Source organism: Beauveria bassiana (assembly GCF_000280675.1).
Source record: "Beauveria bassiana ARSEF 2860 unplaced genomic scaffold BBA_S00037, whole genome shotgun sequence".
NCBI classification, from domain to species: domain Eukaryota; kingdom Fungi; phylum Ascomycota; class Sordariomycetes; order Hypocreales; family Cordycipitaceae; genus Beauveria; species Beauveria bassiana.
Window position 1 is genome coordinate 74,102 of NW_007930872.1, and position 13,335 is coordinate 87,436.

General features: G+C 53.4%; 7 protein-coding genes across 7 annotated transcripts; 4 read left to right on the plus strand and 3 right to left on the minus strand.

The window, feature by feature from the left end:
• Window positions 1–975: 975 nt before the first annotated feature.
• BBA_08627 (uncharacterized protein) lies at window positions 976–2,504 on the minus strand (the record flags this gene model as incomplete). Its single annotated transcript, XM_008603724.1, has 5 exons — window positions 976–1,421; window positions 1,478–1,594; window positions 1,664–1,994; window positions 2,057–2,152; window positions 2,205–2,504. The coding sequence occupies 5 exons, from the start codon at window positions 2,502–2,504 to the stop codon at window positions 976–978; spliced, it is 1,290 nt and encodes a 429-aa protein (XP_008601946.1).
• Window positions 2,505–2,886: 382 nt separating this feature from the next.
• Window positions 2,887–5,263, plus strand: BBA_08628 (Hsp70 family chaperone; the record flags this gene model as incomplete). Its single annotated transcript, XM_008603725.1, has 11 exons — window positions 2,887–3,061; window positions 3,109–3,435; window positions 3,486–3,529; window positions 3,613–3,823; window positions 3,874–4,123; window positions 4,174–4,273; window positions 4,326–4,441; window positions 4,504–4,663; window positions 4,712–4,848; window positions 4,906–5,082; window positions 5,152–5,263. 11 exons carry the CDS (start codon window positions 2,887–2,889, stop codon window positions 5,261–5,263), a joined length of 1,809 nt encoding a protein of 602 aa, XP_008601947.1.
• Window positions 5,264–5,614: 351 nt separating this feature from the next.
• On the plus strand, window positions 5,615–6,202 carry BBA_08629 (acetyltransferase gnat family protein; the record flags this gene model as incomplete). The annotated part of the gene is made up of 1 exon (XM_008603726.1): window positions 5,615–6,202. The coding sequence occupies one exon, from the start codon at window positions 5,615–5,617 to the stop codon at window positions 6,200–6,202; it is 588 nt and encodes a 195-aa protein (XP_008601948.1).
• A 662-nt stretch (window positions 6,203–6,864) lies between these two features.
• Window positions 6,865–8,247, plus strand: BBA_08630 (kinesin family protein; the record flags this gene model as incomplete). The annotated part of the gene is made up of 1 exon (XM_008603727.1): window positions 6,865–8,247. The coding sequence occupies one exon, from the start codon at window positions 6,865–6,867 to the stop codon at window positions 8,245–8,247; it is 1,383 nt and encodes a 460-aa protein (XP_008601949.1).
• Window positions 8,248–8,801: 554 nt separating this feature from the next.
• On the plus strand, window positions 8,802–10,385 carry BBA_08631 (uncharacterized protein; the record flags this gene model as incomplete). The annotated part of the gene is made up of 3 exons (XM_008603728.1): window positions 8,802–9,458; window positions 9,517–9,572; window positions 9,623–10,385. 3 exons carry the CDS (start codon window positions 8,802–8,804, stop codon window positions 10,383–10,385), a joined length of 1,476 nt encoding a protein of 491 aa, XP_008601950.1.
• A 430-nt stretch (window positions 10,386–10,815) lies between these two features.
• BBA_08632 (PUA domain-containing protein) lies at window positions 10,816–11,511 on the minus strand (the record flags this gene model as incomplete). Its single annotated transcript, XM_008603729.1, has 2 exons — window positions 10,816–11,416; window positions 11,498–11,511. The coding sequence occupies 2 exons, from the start codon at window positions 11,509–11,511 to the stop codon at window positions 10,816–10,818; spliced, it is 615 nt and encodes a 204-aa protein (XP_008601951.1).
• Window positions 11,512–11,830: 319 nt separating this feature from the next.
• On the minus strand, window positions 11,831–12,158 carry BBA_08633 (uncharacterized protein; the record flags this gene model as incomplete). Its single annotated transcript, XM_008603730.1, has 2 exons — window positions 11,831–11,941; window positions 12,051–12,158. The coding sequence occupies 2 exons, from the start codon at window positions 12,156–12,158 to the stop codon at window positions 11,831–11,833; spliced, it is 219 nt and encodes a 72-aa protein (XP_008601952.1).
• Window positions 12,159–13,335: the final 1,177 nt, after the last annotated feature.

Sequence of the window (13,335 nt, forward strand, 5' to 3'; positions counted from 1 at the left end):
CTTCACTTCAATCAAAAAAAAAAAGAATAATCATACAAGCGTCGAAAATGCTAGAGCCATCATCAAATCCCACTTCCGTTTTCATGGTAATAGCTGCCCCGACGCCAGGCCCGGCGGCAGGATCCACAGAATTCCGCTGTAAACCCCGCTAAAGCCCGCTAAAGCCTCTGAAGCCGCCAGGAACCTCGCGAAATAGGACCCTTTCTGAATTAGCGGCGCTCAGCCGAGGCGTGGCTCCGGCATCTCGTTTCCGGCCGAGTGAGGGCTGAGGCTGGCATGTGGTAAATACAAGAAAGCAGGTGCAAAAATTTGTGTTGTGCAATGTGCATATATGGGAGTAAACAGACTTACACGGATAAGCCGAGGAACATTATATCGAGCGAATCTCACATTTTCTGCAGGGGCCAGCCTGTTAACAACGCAACTACACCGATACATACTCCATCATTGCCAACACAGTACTGATCATGGCCGCGTGACCCCCCCCCCCCCCAATTCCCACCCACCCCAGCTTTACTGCGAAATGCCGAATACAACAAGAAGTAAGTTCTTGATTTCTTATTCGGGCTGCTGTCCCTGGGTTTTCTGTAATCTCCTCGACTCCCCAGCCTTTCTATACCCATGTGCCGCGTACCTCAGAGTTCCCTTCATAGCTAATCATACGGCAGCCTCACAACATGTACGGCCATAGCCGAGTGCCAAATCTGGATCCCGTCTGATCTCCGAGCGATAACCACTCGAGCGCCTGAGTAGTAGCTGGGTCGGTGACGACCAGCGAACTCCGGGTGCTGTACGTTTTTTTGTCGGGCCCAATCGCCCCGATCCACCAGCTCGAGGGCCGTCTCCCGAGAGCACCATAGACAAGTCGGTGCAGGGTCCGTGTCAATTGTGATCAATTTTTGCAAGAGGTTTGCTAATGCAGGATCCTAGACTGTACATATTAAAATATAGTATTCTCTGGTCACATGAGCTGAATCAGGCATTTTCACTAGCCATTGCCACGATTGCTTGCTCAAGGATGACCTCCCTGTCAGGTTCAAGCTTGGGATACATGACCAAAGCTCCAAAAACTGTAAACGAAATTTGCGAAGCATTTTCGTTGTCGTCGCCGTTATACACGGCGTACGGGTCGGCAATGTCTTCGTTGCCCGACAAAGGAAGGCCCCTTTCCAATGTCACACAGCGATAGTAGTCTTCCGAGCCACGCATTTGCAGCCTGACACTGACAGCGTCCCGACAAAGCTGCGAGAAGCGCTCTTTGAGCTTGTAAATCTCTATGGTTTCCACATCTTCTTCGACAAAGCGCTCAAAAAAAGTGTACATTTTGCTGGCCAATGCATCGCTGAAATCGTCGTCTTTCTGACAGGACTGCACGCATCTCACCGTCGCTGTCCTCCAGTTTGCGATATCGCGCTTGGCAACTTTTCAAAACTTTTGTCAGGTTGTTATATCTTACAAGTTCTTCTTCAGGACTTACTTTTGCGAGTCTCAAAGGCTTCTTCGAGTCGACCCAACGCTCTCTCCAGAATCTGAAAGTCGCGCTGTTCCCCGCCAGAAGCTGCAGCAATAGTAAACACCCCAAACATGCTGTAATCTAAGACATGTTTTCGAAGGAATTCAAACATCAACATCCTCAGCAGTAAGCGCCTATCTTTAGACCTACCAGCAGCGGACCAGTCAAAGAATAGCTCAGCTTCGCGGGAGGATCTCGGCACATAAGGACAAGTAGACTTTCCGCTCGAGGCATACACGGGACTGTTGCCTAGAACTTGAATCTGTTTGCGCAGACGTGCAAAACATTCCCTCAGACTTCCTTCTGCTGGCCCTTCGTCTGTGGGGATCATGTTGCCAAGTATCGTGTTCTCTCGTTGTAGTACAGACTGAACTCGCGCGTTTGCCAGGTCCAGTTGTGATTGAAGCTTCGCATTGGTCCGGTGCAAAGCATCGATTTCAGCCTTCAGTTTGGCCTGTTCTTCCATGTGACTCCTTTTCAGCTAGCAAAAGTTTAGCCACCACCGCACTAGGCATTCCAAGCTGACTCTCTTGCAATGCTTACATTCTCCGGACCATCCCTACTCTGTTCTGGCAACGACGCGTCACTGAGATTTTGCAATTTTGCCTTGCTGCCATCGTTTTGGATCACCTTAGGTAACTGCAAATTTGCTCAGCAGGACTTCACTGTGTGTCTTTATTAACCTACTTACAAAAGCTTGAATAGTCTCGGCGAGAGTTTTCTGCGCAGATGGCGGTAGGTTCCTGAGCTGCAATGCAATGTCCTTCTCTCCAATGTCTGTGAATGCACTTTGCAGTTGATGTATCAATACATTTTGAGGTGTGCGGGGTACAGTTTTTCTGCGTGGCTCCTGCACTTCCTCGTCGTTGTGTATGGCAGGGCGACGAGGTCGAGGCACAGCTCTTGTGGTCGAGCTACATCTCTCTTGAGTATCACGCGTCGTAGCGCTGGAAGCTCCAGCTACTGCACTGAGTAGTCGCTGAAAGACCATTTTGCTCAGATCCAAGATGATGTGTATGTACGTCAAGAAATGAAGGAGAAAGATGGCCGACATTTGACACACACCCACTCCCCTGCATGTTAACCGCCAGCCTCACGAGCCAAGGTGCATGATCACGTGTATATGCATTTAGAAATGAGGAGGGCTGTATCAATTGAAGGCGCAATATGAGCCCCTTTTTCTCCGAGGGAGTATTGGCAAAAAGAGGGGTAAGGCTGGCTTGTTTTCCGTACGCGCTGCGTTTGCATGAAGGCTGGCATTCCTTAATGTTGCAAGTAACAAGCAGTCTGCTATAGCGTGCTTGTAGTCTGATGTGACGTTGGCTGCGTTATCAAAGAGACTGGACACAATATTGACAAGACAAGAAAGCAAAATGGGCGATTCATCCGTTGCAACAGTCAATCGCGCATTGGCTCAGTTGAATGTGAACAGGGACGCAAAACGTCTCGTCGTCGCCATCGATTTCGGAACAACTTATTCTGGCATCGCATATTGCTTTCCAGACTTGCCGCCGGACGGAAAACTGACAGCCATCAGGAAATGGCCCGGTATGTTGCCAGACTTTATTATTGAATGTGCACTGAATGATTGCTAGGGACTCACGTGCAAGCGGCAAAGGTGCCAACGATTGTCAAGTACGACAAGAACGATTGGGGTAAATACGAATGGGGAACCCTCCTCAAAAGCGCAGAAGACCACATTGTCGGGATCAAGCTACTGCTGGACCCAAGTCAAAAGCTCCCTTGGCATGTTCCGCCAACTGACCTCGACGCAACTATGAAGTTGTTGCCGCCTTTTAAGACACCCAAGAACGTAGCGACGGATTTTATGCGCTCTTTGAAAGCTCACGGCATGTCGCAAATTGCGACAAATCTCGCGCAAGATGCTCTCGATTTATTCCAAGTTGAATACGTCATGTCAGGTACTTGATGTACGCCATTCACTCTTGATACATACTCACGGAAAAGTCAGTGCCCGCAGTGTGGTCCGACGCTGCCAAAAATGCGACGCTCGAGGTATAGTACTACACTTGGCGCTTCCACGCTGCCGACAAAGCTGTTTTACCTCGAGCGTTTCCCTGAAAGAAAGAAAAATATAGGCAGCGAAAGCGGCTGGAATCTCTCCTGTCACTTTGATCAAAGAGCCCGAAGCCGCGGCCCTGTACTCGATTCGACAACTCGATGCATTCCTCACACCAGGCGATGTTATTGTGATATGCGACGCCGGCGGAGGCACAGTCGATTTGATTTCGTATGAGATTGAAAAAGCTTCCCCCAGCCTCGAATTGAGAGAAATTGTTCCCGGCACAGGTAGTTCTCGAGGCTCTGGCAACAGGGAGTCTACTGACGCAAGCTCATAGGAGACACGGTCGGGTCTATAGCTTTGAATCGTCGGTTCAAAGCAGTTTTGGAGGCATTGATCCCGAGTGATCGGTGGCAAAAATTCAAAGATAGCAGGGCCATGGTCAAGGCCAGCCAGCAATTCGAGAACGAGATCAAGCTCGAGTTCTCGGGAGACTTGAATGAGGAATTCTATGTCGATTTACCTGGCGCTGACCTCGAAGACATTCCAGAGAAAGGCTTGCTGGGCAACGAATGGAAAATGACTGGGTACGAGCGAAACTCTCTAATCCGATGATCATGTCTAATTTGCAATGCAGACGGGACGTCAAGGCCATCTTTGACCCGGTCATCGCCGACATCTTACATCTCATTCAGCACCAAGTGCAGGCGGTTCAGCGGGAGGGAAAAGCTGTTCGGGTATGTTCAAGGGGCTTTTCCTCAAACGTGAATGATTGAGCTAACAGAAAAGGCGATTTTCCTCGTCGGCGGCTTTGGAAGCAGCGAATACCTCAGAAAAGAAGTTGAGAGGGTTCATGAGGGCATCAAGGTAGCTCAGCCGGACGATGCTTGGGCTGCCATAGCCAAGTATGATTGCTCCTTTTACTCCTCTAACTGACATGCCTCCATACACTAATTCTGCACTTTAGAGGCGCTGCCTTGTCAAAAATGCCAGATAATGCAGTGGTGACCAGCGTGTCAGCTGTTCGACACTATGGTGTAGAGTGTGGTGCAATGTACGACAAAGTCATTGACAAGGGTCAGCCCTCTTACTATGGCAGATTCACAGGAGAAAGAATGGCTCATCGAGTAGGTCAGGACTTGATGCATCCATAGTTGCCTTGTTGACAATCACAGATGAGTTGGCACATTACCATCGGCGACAACATTAAAAGAAATGACAAGATTCGACTGGGGTTCTACAGACATTTGCCCGAAAATTTTACTGCCAACGACGCAGTCTTCAAAAGTACTTTATATGACTGTGTTGACGAGTGAGTCGATTCACTCATCCCAGTCAGACTGTGCTTGTGCTTGTTAACAAGGATTAGGAATGCGCCGATACACAGGTCAAAAAGCCGAAATGTCAAGGTGAACTGTGTCCTATACGCGGATGTCTCCAATGTGCCATTGTCCAAATTCAGCAAAAGAACTAGAAAGCACAGCCAAGCGCTCGTGAGCAAGCGAGCTGGCTTTCCTTCTGAAACAGATGACCAGGCCGAGACTTAGTAAGTATCAGTGCATGAACAGTAACAAGCTGTAGCACAAGCGGCACAATACTGACTGACATTGCTCAGCTGGGAGGTGACGTATGACCTGGTTATCTGCTTCGATTCTGCGGTCATGAAATTTTCAATGGAGTTGGACGGCGAGACGTTGGGTTCTGTGGAGGCGCGATTTGAACAGTAGATAACTCGGGAATCGGGAACAGGTAAACAATTTCCAATTCTGTTGATGCATTCCCACTGTCGAAGCCCACTCACGTATTATCTGCCATAAAAACGTGTTTAATAATGTCTGCCGTTGTAGAACAAATATGCAGCCGTAGCTTTTATATACAGCGCCCAAAAACTCGATAAAGATGCTCACACATTGCCGATGTCTCTATTCAGACAACGACCAGACATCATCGTGGCTGGTGTATATGAATATTGTGGCGCAGCAAGTTCCAGTCGCGGCCAACGCTAATCAGAATGACTCTTCTTATTTCATATACTCAAGCAAGCATAAATTAAGAAACAGCCAACCTCCTAGGCCACAATGATAGTCTCTGACAAACACTGGACATCGACGGCTCCCGAAGCGGCCCAGCACCAACTCATCCAACTTGCACCTGCCGTCCTGAACGCGCTCGCCAATAATGACTTGCAATCTGCTAGAGAGCTTTCCAACAACCCCGACATGACCCCATACCTTGTCTCATCCGAGTGTCTCGGGGTGTGGAAGCGTCGCGCCGCTCAGATCCGCACCGACCCGGACGGCGCCGTCTGGGTGACCCGACTACTGCTAGTGGTGGACGCACAGACGGACGGCGGCGGCGCCGGCGCCGGCGGTGTCGTCGTAGTCGGCCGCGCGGGCTTTCACGGACCGCCGGACCACCAGCGCGGCATGGTCGAGGTGGGCTACGCGATTGACCCGGCGTATCGGCGTCGGGGCCACGCTCGGGCGGCGCTGCGCATCATGCTGGACGTGGCGGCGGGGGATGCGCGGGTGAGGGTGGTGCGGGCGTCCATCAGCCCGGGAAACGCGGCGTCGGAGGGAGTGGTCAAGGGGTGTGGCTTTGAGGAGGTGGGCGAGCAGTGGGATGAAGAGGATGGGCTAGAGAAGATTTGGGAGGTTGCTGTGTAGCTTGCTGTATAGGTGGAAGGAGAGAGCCGACTGTCATACGCAGGACATGGTTTATGTTTGTGTCGCTGGGAAATAGAAGAGGTTACAAAGTTAGATTGTGCTCATAGTCTGGGGTGGAAAGTCACGACTTCTATCGAGCTCAGAAATTGAAAAGTTGAAATTGAGTATTCGAGATGTGAGATGCACGGCGGCGAGGGCAAGTGTGCCGAGGCCAATCTGAAGCATCTGGACAAGAGTGTGAAAGTCAGACGGATGTGACATTCGACAATTATCAAAGAAAATGCACTCACGTTATGAGAAATGAGACAATCTCAGCCAGGGCCCTTGGCCAAGACTTTGTCTTTTATATTCTTGGCATCACAGCGACTCGAGGATCAGAAAGCCAACTACATTTGTGGTAAACACATACATGAGGCAACGCCACGACATCACGAACAAGACGCGAGCATCACATAAAATAGATGCACAATCCTGAAATAGAATATATAGTCACAGTTTGAACAGCGTTATCGTATTGGTGCCTGTTTGTTAAATGGTTGCCTGCCATGACTAGGCAGCCGAATAAATCCTCTCCACCAACACTTATAAACCTCCTCCATACACCATCTCCCAACTTCACCACCCCAATCCATCTCTCCTCTTCCCACCACCCCCCATTCCTCATGAACGTCTTTGTCCGCTGGCGTCCCCTCATCGGCGCCGAGACCGCCGCCGGCAGCGTCGATCACCACACCACCACCACCACCACCACCACCACCACCGCTTCATCACCCCTCCTCGCCGTCACCGTGCACCGCCGTCTCTCCCCCTCAGACAAGCCGTGGACGAGCGCTTCTGCCTTTGACGCCGTCTTTGACAGCACCGCCTCCAACGCCGCCGTTTTCGCCACCGTCGTGCTGCCCGCCGTGCCGCGCGTCCTCGCCGGCGGCTGCTGCAGCTTCTTTGCCTACGGGCACTCGGGCAGCGGCAAGACGCACACCGTCATTGGCTACGACGAGGACAGAAATAGCGACGGGGACGGTTCTGGAGCGGGACTGTGTTTGGCGGCAGCGCAGCAGCTCTTTGCGCAAATCACCGCGCGAGGCGCTGTCGAGAACCAGAGCCCGTTGGCGATTGGCCTGAGCGTGTTTGAGCTCCGTCAGAAAGCGGCGTTTGATCTGCTCAACGACGGGACCAGGTGCCATATCCGCCAAGGGCCCGACGGCAAGGTGCACATCCGCGGGGAGACGGAAACACACGCGGACGGCAGGGTTCGCGTGCAGCCGCTCGTGCAGCAGCCGTGCTGGACGTTTTCCGAGCTGCGCGATGCGCTGCGTCGCGCGCTCTCGCGTCGCGCCGTCGGCACCTCGTCGGTCCACGACCAGAGCTCGCGCACGCACGCAGTTCTGGCGCTTGAGCTCGTCAACGCGGAGCTCGTCGCCGCGCGCGCCGCACTCGTCGACCGCCAGTCGGAGCTCGTCCCCGTGGGCAAGCGCGCCACCGATATTACCGTCGCGGAGCAGACCCGGGCCGTGCTGCGGTCTCCCGGGGGCACCTACCGCCCGCGTCCAGACTACGTCATCAATCAAGCCCTCATCGACCAAGTCACGGCCGAAAAGGAGGCGTCTGAGATGCGAGTCGCCGAGGCCGAGGCCGTCGTCGCATCCGTGTACGAGCGGTACCGCGACGCCGGCTTGGGTGGCAAAATGGTGTTTGTCGACTTGGCAGGCGCAGAGTACAACCAAGATAACAACACCATCATCATGTCAACGGCGACGGCCAAGCGCGCGCAGACGCCAACGGAAAAGCACGAGGCGCGGCAGATCAATACCGACCTGCTGGCGCTCAAAGAGGTGATGCGGGCGTGGGCGATGCGGTCGCCGCGGCGACGGGTGCCGTATCGCGCGTCGCCGCTGACCATGGTGCTGCGGGAGGCGTTTACGGACGAGGCGGCCGTGGCGGGCATGGTGGTGACGGTGTCGCCGGCAAACACGCACCACGCGGCGACGCTCAACGCGCTCAAGTATGGCAGCTTGATGGGGTCGGCGGCAGCGGCGGCGCGGTAGGAGTAGATAGGTAGGGGTAATTACGGTACAGGTTCTGGTGGTGTACTGCGGCCCTGTCTGACGAGAAAGTGAGAGAGAGCAGCTTCGCCTACGGTATTCATGGGAGGGGCCCAAGGGTTGGTCTATTGTTGAGGAAAGGATGTGAGCTTCACCTTTTCATCTCCCCAGCCACCTCGGGGGCCTTTGTCCAACAATGGGCGACTTTACAACTCCCATTCTCATGGGGTTCTCAAGTCCCATTCTCGACTCCATCAAGAACTTTACAATACCTAATCTGCAGCGTCTATACACACACACAATAGCAACGAAAACAAGCACCATTCAAATACTCGTCACAACAACCTTCCCTCATTTCATCATGATATAAATACTCTGCTCCAGCGTTCGCTTCTCCTTCTCAATCCGGTCATCGTTGCGAAGCTTCCAGATCTCACTCCCATCGCTTCAACTTGCCTCCTTTTCTGCCATTGTTGCGAAGCAATAAACCCCCCCCAAAAAAGATACCCGTTGCCGACATTTTGCTCGCTTCTTCAAACTTTCCCCTTCAAGCCGCAATGCCGTACCTCAACCGGCGCACCGTCCGGAACTTACTCGCCCGCTCACGTCCCTCTGCGTCTCCGCGTCCTGCCGAGCCGTCTGCCTCCCAACAACTCACCACCTCCACCGCACCCGTCAAGAGGCCCGAATCGAATTCTCTGCCCTCGTCCGCCTCAGCGCCCGTCGTCAGCACCTGCTCCTCCCAGACGACGAGCACGCGCGCCGTCACCGCCGACCAAGACAGCTCGCCGCGCTCCCTCCCCGCCGTCGACGACACTGCTCCCCCTGCTTCTCCTTTTCGATCCGACCCTCCCGCTGCCGCCGAGCAGACGCTGCAGGAAGCGGCCGCAGCGTTTCTGGAAGCCGGTATCCCGCTCGCTTCAGAGACCGTCGCGCCGCCGCCGCCGCCGCCGCCCGTCTTTGCGCCGCATGCGAGCGGTCGGGTGCCCGCGTCCGACTCCCCGCCATACGAGTTCAACGGACTTTTTGCGGTACCGACGGCAGCGAACCCTCCGGCGACGCCCGGCGCGCCGCCCATCTATCAACCGCGCGCTCCAGAGGCAGAAATGTTCCCGCAGCTGCCGTTTACGCCGTTTCACCGCAACGCCATGGCTGCTGCGCGCGGCGGCGGCGGCGGCGGCGGAGGACAGATTGAGCACGAGCTCCCCGGTGATGTATATAAACTGTTCTTCCCTTCTCTACTCTCAAACTTTTTTGACCAACACAACCTAGGACCGCTTCCCTCGCTCTCCCGGCTCCCGCGTCGTCGACGGCTCCTGGCTCAGCGGGTACGTCCTTATCTCTCTCTTCCCAATCCTTTCATCTCTAACAACTGCAGCCGCTTTGAACCCTTTACCGTCGGCGGCCGCACATTCTTCTGCCCCGTACACCTCCTCCTGCGCTACCCCCACTGGCAGCTGCTCCTGCACCTCGAGCGTCCTCCGCACGGCTGGGTGCTCTCCCCGCTCATCGACGCCTCCGTCTTCGCCCTCGTCCTCGAGACGCTCGTCTCGCCCTCTGGCTTCTCCGGCGCCGAGCCGGGCCTCAACCTCGTCAAGCTGGCCCTCGCCGCGCGCCAGGCCGCCGACTGGGGCATGCACCGCGAAGTTTGCCTCCTCGTCGCCAGCTTCCGTCGCTACGTGGCCCGCCGCGTCTTTTACCGCAACCCGCACCGGCCGGACACGCACGGCGTCATGGACCACCACTACTTTGTGCACCGCTCCGAGGAGATTTTTCGCGCGTGGCGCGTGCTCAGCGCCGCGCCCGACGCGCTTAGGCGGAGGCTGCCGCCGGCGGAGCTCGTGTGCCTGTACGCGCTCGCGGTGCCGCGCGACCTGTGGCCCGCGCTGACGGCCGAGTTTCCAGACGAGTTTGCGGCGCTGATTGACGTGTCTGCCAGGATCAGGGTCGTGCCGGAAGAGGTCGACTACCACGAGTGGTGGCTGCGCTTCTTTCGCATGGCGGGGTGTCTGGACTTTGACTGGATGGCGGATGTGCCAGACGTGCTCAACATGTTCTTCCGGAGCCAGCAGGAAATGATGCAGCAGGAAGAGCAGCGGGCAGAGGACCCGGTGGATGGTGCTGCGGCAGAGCAGCAGTGAAGGATCATGACTGGAGGAGACTGAATGATGAGAATTGTTTGCTTAATGTATGATGGATACGATTGATGACTTGCTTGGTTTGCTCAACGTGGCTTCAACGCAGCTGGGCTGCTTCTAATTGCTGATGGCTTTGGGAAATGATGGCTTCAAAGATGATGGCTTGAAAGGATTGGCTACGCTCGAATATGGCTTATGCTCAAACTGTACACTAAATCAGCTTGCAATTGCTTCAATGAATCTCATTCAACTATGCCATCTCACCATGCATGTAACCCGGAACCCACTTCGAGCCCCTTCAATTCAACATTCATATCATCACTTTGCCGGTGGTATCCCCAACTCCTCAACCCCATGTCATGCCACGTAAATGTATATACAATGCAATTTTATCTTCATCAATTCCTCCAGACTCAACTTCACAACGTCCTGCCTAGTCCAGAGCCAAGTTCCACAACCCATCGCCCAGATAATGAGCCTCCTCCACGACCGGCCCCTTGCCCTTTGCCTTGACCTCTGCCGTACCCTCCACCAAAACGCCCACCGCGCACGCCTCCTCCTTTCCCTCGGCCATAATCACCACCGGCTCCCCTTTTACCAGCTCCCTGCTCCATCGTCCGTCCCCGTCCACCTTTTGCTCCAGCTCTTTCCCTTCCTCCAACCCCTTTGGGCTGCCATCGGCCGGCAGTCTGCCCCCCGCCGACGTCAGCCCCGGCGCCATCAGCGTCGCGCCCGACAGCACGAAGCGGATTGCGCCGCGGTCGATGCGCACCGAGGGAAAGCACTGCGGGAAGCGGTGCACGAGACGCAGGTGCGGCAGGATATCGCCCGAGTCCTGCAGATTGTAAAAGAGGGGCGTCGTGTCAATGACGTAGAGCGTGTTGCGGTCGGGCAGCTTGATCGAGGAGAGCGAGGCCTTTTTCGGGAGCACCTCGTCGATGTAAGGCGTCAGCAGAGGGTAGGTGGTCAGGAGGGCCTGGCGCAGGGAACGCTGCACAGACGACTTGAGCTTTTGCTTGGGGGCGGCTTGGAGGCTGAGGCGGGGGTTAGCGGGTGAGCGGGTAAGCGTAAAGAGAGCCTGGGTTACAGATAGGAAGAATGAGGGTGAAACGTACTCTTTTTTAAACATTTTGGCGGTCAATGTGATGGAAAGTAGAAAAAGAAGCTGGATGGCGGGGTGACGATTGGAGGGGTAGCTAGAGGGAAAAGTCGACGTGCCCCGCGGCGGGGTCACAACAGAATCAAGGTCGGCGCAACAATTCGGGATCCTTATTGTTTCGAGGAAAGAGAAAAACAATCAGGCAGCTCAGATTTTATTTTTAGTTCTTGATGATGGATTTGTCTATTTCTCTGATGCACGCGGTGATGCAGCACGTCCTTCCCGCTCGTCGCTGTTACGAATCGCCCGCCGAGCGCCCACCCGAACCGAACCATCTCTCCGATCATCATCAACCATGGTAGACGTGCGTCACGACGCCATCCTTTTCCACGTGCACGTTTAGCCGATTCTCTCTGAAATCTTTCGTCACCATGGTGCCAGGCTCAATAATGCGCGTTTCCTGCGGAAGATCACGTTTGCAAAAGTTCTAAGTCCCCCCTCCGCGAGTCATCATTAGCCCCTAATCCAATCCGCCATGCACACACTTGTTGATTAAAAAAAAGACATACCGTCTCATTTGTTGCCGTCTCGTTGATAGTCTTGCCGACTAGCTTATTCTGCCACTCTTCCGTCTTGGTGGAAGCGTCGGGGTTTTGGTTGGGTAGTACAAGAGGCATGGTTATTGTTGTTATTGAAGATGTTATTGATTAGATGAGTATAGTGGAATGTTAAATGGATGCAGAGATTAAAATAGGACAAAAAAAGTTGGCAAGGGTCGCAGTGGTATTATAGAGTTCCAACATGTGTGGCAGCCGATGACGTTGGAGCTTGCAACTTCCAAGCATGAACATGATTCAGCCCATAGTTACTGGATACGGTAGCCGGTGGGCACACGTATGGCAGGGTGACGTGTAGGGCCGATCAGATATTTTATGCATTTTATCGGGGTTAATCTGATACATGCAGAGTATCGTCTTTCACGGCTTGCACTCGATTTGATATTAGTCAAGCCTTGTCCTTGATTGCATTGATGGTTGATACTTCTCTTCTGCACTGTACTAGACATCATTAGCTTACCCTGCTTATGCTAGGCAATAGTCCCCTGATGGCGTTGCTATTGTAGCCACCTTCAATTTTTGTTTTTGTTTTTTACTTTACCTCTCTTCGATGTGTGGCATAAAAACACTTGCTCCTCGTTTTGCTCAAAGTCTCCTCTTTTTTTCGATATGTTTTGTTTTCCTCGATTTCTCATTTCCGTCATCAAGTGTTGCATTTCAGCGGACCAGCCACAGTGGCGCATGCTTTGTTCATCGGCCCGCCACCCCCAACGCAACAGGATGCACATCCCATTGCCAGTCACTACTTTGAACATGTCGCGATCAGTTCCTCTGTATAGATTATTCTTTGCAAAGTATCTCTCTCACCTTGCCATTATCAGCAGCATCTTCGTCGGATGTGCACGACGCATATCTTGACTAAGTCCTATCCTCCTAAAAATAGCACCCTTCGCCCCTTGAGCCCACCCCAGCCACATCCCTGCCCGCAGCTACCTAGGTTGCTAGGTAGGTAATCACGCGGGTGACAAAAAAAGGGGCCTATCATGAGAGTAATAAAGGTTAGCTGCCTATATTTAAATAATTCTTAATAAACACTAGAAAATGTCTATCTAGCTAAAATAAAGATAAGATTAAATTTTAATATCTAAATTATTTCTTATATATTTTATTAGTTTCTTAAATATTTTCTATTATTTTCTATTCTATACACCCTTCGTTGAGTATGATGCGGACGCCTGCGAGAATGGGCCAGCTTTTTTGTCACCCCCTTGGTAATCACCTACAGTGACCTTGAACA